The following is a 7,345-nucleotide window of genomic DNA, read 5'->3' as shown; positions in this document are numbered from 1 at the left end:
ACATGTATGAGATTGTAATGTCATAAGACATTATATATGGTTATTATCTCTCTCTAACACACACTCACAAGCACACATGCATGTGTGTGTGGACACACACCAGTGGGAGTTAAAGTGGTTAAACCATCACATTTATTTACATTTTTCTTTACGTTTCCTGATAATCTTCCAATCCTAAGAAGTGAGCGTGATGAAAAATGTTTTGTTGATTTTGAACTTTTTTTCTTCTTCCTCTTTCTTTTTTTAACACTGTCGTTTTGCAATCTATTTCCGTGGTCGCTCCGCATCCAACGAGGCATTAAATATGATTCCTGCACAGTCTTCCAGCTGGAGACGTGTGAAAGTCTATCTATGCAAGTGCGTGCGGGGGCGTGTAAAAAAAACAACCTTTCCCTCCCTGTGTGAAAGAGTTAAGTCTCAAGCAGGTGGGAGTGAATATGTGCGAACCATTTTATGTCTTTAGCAGACATATAGACTCTTTTTTTCCCCCTGCTGAGCGAGGGAACGGGGGTGTATTGTGCAGTCAGACAGATTCTAAGTAAGAAGACAAACCCTGATCCCACTTCTGACACCAATGGTTAACCGGCATTGTTAGGACACCGTCACACTGGTGAGAGCTGGTCTTGCATGACCAAACAGGAAACGAGAAACGTCCTCGACAAAGAATTACACTACAGACGTAGAGGGAAATGCTATGGGACAGACTGACGTACAGAATTTAGGAAGGAAACTAAATGTAAACTATATTGTCAAGTATCCTGTGGATGAAAGCCTCCTCTGAAAAATGAAAGCCAGTTCTGCTTACTCTGCGGTATGAGAATATTTCAATCTACGAGACGACCGTCAAATAGCATAACCAGACAAAAAGCGTCTAGAAGAGGAGCAACTAAGGCAATGTGAAAGACAAGACACTATTTTCAATACCTCAGAGACCTATGCAATAGTTTGGCCTACTTACAGTGTGTTTGTTTGTGAGCCTGTGTTTTTTTTTAACAGCATGTTTTGTGAGTGTTTTGAAGAGTGTTTGTGAGTGTGTCAGTGAGTGTCACAACTTCACTGTTTCCTCTCCTGGCAAAGCCTTAGCGTTTCACTGGCATCCAATCAAGCGCTCCTATGATGACCCTTCTGTTGCGTTGCACTAACAGGCCTGCCACCAGATGTGTCTCTGACACACACACACACGCACGCACGCACGCACACACACACACACACACACACACACACACACACACACACACACACACACACACACACACACACACACACACACACACACACACACACACACACACACACACACACACACACACACACACATTTTTTGTATACTCTAATTCATATACCTTCAGAGTTCGTATACTCTAATTCAAATGCTCTCAGACTTAAATTAACACTAAGCATTTGACCATGTAGTGGCTTTAGCAAGCCCCAAGGGGAATCAGAGAGGTCCCTGTCCCCGGTGACTGTGACCACATATACGTGGTATTGGTAAGGTCCAGCAGTCCTTCTGGGGGGGCTCTTGTGACATTTAAGTGTGGCCACAGAGCGAGGCCTCCGCCGCAAGCCTCTGGTGTCCACCGCATTTCACAATCATTTGGGAACTCATATGAAATCGTGGAGTTTTTATTTTATTTCCCTCTGCTATATTTTCCCTCCCCTTCCCCCTCCTGCCCCTGTGGAGCAGATGTCTCCAGCAGATTCTCGGATCCCAAGGCTACACACACACAGAAACGCCATCTGGGACCACGCATGCTATGCTTGTGTGCGCGTGTGTGTGTGTGTGAGAGTGTGTGCGTGTTGTGTTGTGTGATATGTGTTTACAAGTGTATCTACATACATCTGTGCATAACTGTGTAGGTCCCGTATAAAGACATGTACGTACGGATTTAGTGTGTGCGCGGGCGAGTGAGTGCGTGCACGCGTGTGTGTGAGAGATGGGTGTGTGCGAATGAACGTAAATACATACATACAGTACATACATACATACATACATACAGTACATACATACGGTACATACATACATAAAGTACATACATACATACTGTACATACAGTACATCCATACATACATCCATTCATCCATTCACAGCTATGTGTGTCTGTGTGCAATATTGTGCACTCAAATGTTTTACCTGTGTATATTCATGCGTGTATGCGTGTGTTCCTGCATAAGTCTGCACAATTGGCTATGGAGGGAGTTTTTTTTTTTAATGGACAGACGGTAAGGCACACCTGTGTGTGTGTGTGTGTGTGCGTGTGTGTGTGTGTGTGCGTGTGCGTGTGCGTGTGCGTGTGCGTGTGCGTGTGCGTGTGCGTGTCCATGTGTGTGTCTGTGAGAGAGAGAAAGAGGTTTTTTCATGGTCCCTGATTTGTGTGTGTATGTATGTGTGTGTGTTAGTGTGTGCCTGCTTGTTTTTGTGCCCCCCACCTGGATGGGAATTCCCACATGAGCTTAGCCTGTGGCAGGTGGGATCCTTTGAAAAAACAACAACAACAAACAAAAAAACAAAAAATCGGACACATGCCAAAAGACACACATACATCCTCTACTTACAGCTTCCCTGCTCTCCCACAGCTCTCCTGCTGTCAGTTTCTCTCCCTCTCTCTCTCTCTCTCTCTCTCTCTCTCTCTCTCTCTCTCTCTCTCTCTCTCTCTCTCTCTCTCATGCCCCATCTGTATTTCACAGGGTGTAAAACAAGCGTCACACCACACTCCGCTGAAGAAAAAAAAACTGTTTCCACGTAAAAAAACGAAATCAGCCCGATAATTACAAAGGCTTCCGGCTTGGTAATTTTTCACTTGTTTTTTTTTTGTTTTTTTGTTAATTGGGTAGAGGGGTCCACCTCTATTTGCCAAACTCATTAGGCGACATACGGGTGTGCTATGTGCTGCACTTTGGAGAGAAAGCTAGAGAGAGAGAGAGAGAGAGAGAGAGAGAGAGAGAGAGAGAGAGAGAGCGAGCGACAGAGAGAGAGTGAGAGAAAGGGACTAAAAGAGAAATAAAGAGGGGTTGTCAGCCTTCGGTGCACTAAAGCGTGCAACAGCCTCTGCTGTGGCGGCTCTGATGAGCGGGCCTGTTAATTACATTTACAGCTAAGTGGAGCAGGAGAGCAGAGGCTGGGGCTGGAGCGAGAGCAGGCCAGGGCAAAACAACCAACCACAGCACCTCGTCCTTGGCCTCTTGGTCTTTAGGTCTCAACCTGATACCCCCCCCCCTCTGCTTTCAGCCCAGTAAATACCCAACCCCCCCCCCCCCCAGCCCCCTTCTCTCCGTCGCCAACAGCCTGTCTTTAATTCGCTAAATAAACCCTTTTCCGTGTTTTCCCTTGTCTGTGTCTTTCGCCAACTCCTCTTTCTGATCCACATGTCACTCCCACCCCCCTGCTACCCGCTCCTTCCTTCCTCTCATCTGTTCTTCCCCCTTTCCCATGTTCTCTCTCTCTCTCTCTCTCTCTCTCCCTCTCTCTCCCCCGGGGTCCCTCCTGCCGTACACATTTTCAATTAGACAGAAGGGAGAGAGGGATGGAGGGATTGGGGGGCAGCAAGGGTTTTACACCTCTGATCCACAGACCGTAAGCGTCTTAATGAGGGATTTGAGACACTGGCTGGCTGGATGAATGGATGGATGGAGGGATGGAGGGATGGAGGGATGGCGGGATGGAGGGATGGAGGGATGGAGGCAAGGCATGCACCTGAACACCAGCCGTGATGGGGAGGACGACAAGCAGGTGTCGTTCGTTCAATGTGCGAGTGTCTGCCTGCATCTGTGTGTGTGTGTGTGTGTGTGTGTGTGTGTGTGTGTGTGTGTGTGTGTGTGTGTGTGTGTGTCAATAAAATGCCACTGAGGTTGCTGAAATGATGAATTCCAAGGAGCTTGAAGTGAATTGTATATTATAGTCTGACAGTATTGGGGTTCATAAGATACACACAACCTAAACACAAAAACAAAAAAAGCCTGTAGAGCTTGTAGATCTGCCATGTCCAACATTAGGACACCAGGGTTAAAGTGGTCAAGGTTCAAACTATTTCCTATTTCTATTCCTCATGATAAATGTAATGTCATATGTAAAGATATTGGTAGAATGAGCAGCAATTATATGCATCTAAGAGTATGGTAACAACTACATTGTGAAAACTTAATGCATAGACACCGCAGAACCCTGCTTTGGGACATGCTATCCTATCAACTACATAAGACATTCATGAAACACATACTGAGAGAGGAGTGGTTGGACTACATAGACAAGCTAGTAAATAGTAGATACAATGAGTGTAAGCAATGTTCTAACCATGGTACGGAAACTGCACCCCATCGTTTTCATGTTTTATCTTCCTCTCCTGCACACTCGCCAAATGGTGCTGCACTGCAAGTGGAGAAGGGTATTGTTAACAGTGAAACAGGGAGAGACGGGAGAGAGACAGAGGGAATGAGGAGGTAGATAGAGAGAGAGAGAGATAGAGAGAGAGAGAGAGAGAGAGAGAGAAAATTAATTAGCATTTGTGTATGATGGACGTAGTGACAACATTTTACTGTGCATGGTTCTCAAAGTGGGGTCCATGGACTCTCAGGGTTCCTTGAGGGGGTTCTAAATGGACCCCTACAGGTCTGTAACTCTGAGTGCGAACAAATGGAACCAAATGGACCCTTTACGGGCTCAGGTTCCAGTTGTACGCTCTCAGAGTTATCAGGGTCCTTGAAATGAAAGTTTAAAAGTTGGAGAACCACTGTTATACGGGTGTGGGGTGCGATACAGGATGACTTAGAGACAGAGGGATGAAAGTGGGACAGGAGTTTTGACAGAGTGCATGGGATATGTAGTGCGTACCTGCGTCCATGTCGTTGGGCCACCCGCTGGACTGGGAGGAGCCAGCGGCGGGTGAGCGTCCCGGGTAGAAGACGTCGTCCGTGGGGCTCTCCAGCTCGCTGTCGTCTAACGACTTCCTCTTGGTGGAGCTGAGGGGAGGGAGAGGGTGATGGGGGTTGGATGGGGAGAAGGAGGGTATGATTTAACCACTTAAACCCCTGTAGTCTTAGAGAACTGGATTTGAGACTTTTACACCACACCACACCACACCAAATATCGTCGCCAAAAATAGCCGATCTACTTGTAAATCTGCTATTCTTGGCTAAAGTTCCCCCCAGAATATGGACATTGGGTTTCAAGGGGTTAACCACTGTCCACCCTGTGACCCTATTTTGGGCATTTTTTAACATTTTCAAAAACGTCCTAACATTTCAAAACAATTCAAAAATAGCCAGTCTAGGAGCTAACAACGTGTCGCAATGTGACACGTTGTGAGCTTGTAGATCTGCAATTTTTGCCACACGACAAAGTACAAAATAGGTGAACCATTGCAAACATTTTGGCGAACATAGCAGATCTACAAGCTCACAACGTGTTGCAACGTATTGTGAGCTTGTAGATCCGTTATTTTCGGCGAAGAGGGGAAAAAGGAGGGGGGCCTAATATAGACCCCTGGGGGACTCCGGTCAACTAAGTACAGGGTTTAAGTGGTTAAGTGGTTAAGTAGCGATGCACAGCAGGGGAATGTTTACGTACATGTGGGCCAGATTAGCTTCCAAAATCAATACATAAATCACATTTTATATTAGCCTAAAAGACCGTACAAAGACTCTTCCAGATTCACCAGATGTTTTACACGAAGTGGCATTTCTGCTTTAACAGAGTAATTCATGAAACAAACCAAGCACAAGAATGTTGAGACTCAAGAATGACAACAGAGGAAATAGAAAAGAGAGACTGTTAGAAAACACAGATAGAAAACCAAGAAACACTGCTGTGTGAGTGTGTGTGTGTGTGTGTGTGTGTGTGTGTGTGTGTGTGTGTGTGTGTGTGTGTGTGTGTGTGTGTGTGTGTGTGTATGCGCGTGTGTGCGTGCACGCGCATGCACGTGTGAGTACGGTAACTACCTCCGTGGAAGGTTTGCATACAACTCCACCTCAGACCTAAAGTGCCAACAAAAGATAGATAGAGAGGAGGTGGAGGAGGAGGAGGAGGAGGAGGAGAAAGACGGAGAGGTAGATGAAGATGAAGAGAAGGGGACAGGGGAAAGCAGAAACAGCCATCACACATTCATAAAGAGGAAAGAGAGCGACAGTGAGGCAGAGTGACGGGGACATGCTAAATGGTAAAAGCATCTATTTGACGTAGTAGCCTACTTCAGAGCTTCCCAAACATTTAGCTCGAGACCCAAATGAGAAATTTGATGTCTCCCCGGGACCCAAACTAGTGAAAATAGCTGATCTACATGTGGACAGACTATTTTCACTACGTGAAAATATTTTCTTCTAAATTATGGCATTTCTTAGATTTAAAAAAAATGTACTTATGAATTTTCTTTTGAAAGTTTTCAGAATTAATCATTATAATAATAATAATTTAAAGCAAAATGTAGGAAACAAAAAATAAAGAGATTTACTCACGATGCATAAAAATGGGTCCCCAACCCAAAAATGGCCCTCGACACACAGTTTGGGAAACACTGCAGTACTTTATCTACCAGTAGAGCTAGACTCGATTATCACACATGAGCTACTGGTGCTAAAACTTTACATCTTTGTTCATTGACTTGAGGACTTTTGGGGATATTATCAGTACTAATAAACATAGTAATACTAATACTGGGTACATAAATTACGAGGATATCTACACCCCCGTCAGGCAGAACAAAATCATCTTTTCAGATGTTTTTCTCATGCCGACATTACCAACAAAATACCCTACCCATTCAGTTTATGACCGTTGGGCACACGTGTCCCGACAGATTCAATAGCTGGAAGCCTCAGTTGTCACTTTGATAACTATCTATAGGCTTTACTTATGGGGCTTTTCCACTGCACTACTGAATGGTTCTGAACTTCTGAGAATGAGGTTAATAACTGTTCTATTTGCATTTCTGTTTGGCGCTGTTTGGTGCGGAGTGCTTGAAAGCATGCCCAGTCGGCACAGTTGCATAATCATGCTCAGTCACATATCTGTGTGCATCTCATGCTACATGCCATTACTGTTAACTTGAGCAGTTGTAGCTCTAATATCATTAGTAAGATACTGTGGTCACACTGGTCCCATGACTAAAACTTAAGGGACTTCTCTTACTCCTGATTCCAGGTGCAGTGCAGTGGAAACATAAATGATAACCGTTCAACTGCAACACAACACAGAGCGGCACAGCGCAGTGCAGTACGGCCTCGGTTTGGCCTCAGAGCGGTCCTGGAAACAAGGTCTTTGACTTTACTTCCAAACCAAGGCCACATGTTTGCTAAATGACAAGAGCTGTGTTTGGGTATATGACATAATGTGTCACTATGTGGTGTATAATTACAG

At 45.1% G+C, this 7,345-nt stretch overlaps 1 protein-coding gene across 8 annotated transcripts in view; it reads right to left on the bottom strand.

Moving 5' to 3' along the window:
- LOC308104333 (nuclear factor 1 X-type-like) overlaps window positions 1–7,345 on the bottom strand; it is a gene marked incomplete at its 5' end in the record, with an annotated part of 154,323 nt that overhangs the window by 21,294 nt on the left and 125,684 nt on the right. For 6 of the 8 annotated variants that reach the window (XM_080454743.1, XM_080454749.1, XM_080454745.1 and 3 more), the window contains 3 exons: window positions 4,289–4,363; window positions 4,826–4,953; window positions 5,932–5,967. In XM_080454743.1, coding sequence (XP_080310869.1) covers window positions 4,289–4,363; window positions 4,826–4,953; window positions 5,932–5,967 — 239 coding nt within the window. The remainder of the gene's footprint in view (window positions 1–4,288; window positions 4,364–4,825; window positions 4,954–5,931; window positions 5,968–7,345) is intronic. The other 2 variants (XM_080454744.1, XM_080454748.1) reach the window with 1 other exon arrangement.

This window comes from Gymnoscopelus braueri (assembly GCF_963280865.1).
Source record: "Gymnoscopelus braueri genome assembly, chromosome: 2".
NCBI classification, from domain to species: Eukaryota; Metazoa; Chordata; class Actinopteri; order Myctophiformes; family Myctophidae; genus Gymnoscopelus; species Gymnoscopelus braueri.
The sequence above is the reverse complement of the archived record's forward strand: the minus strand, read 5'-3'. Positions and strand labels throughout refer to the sequence as shown.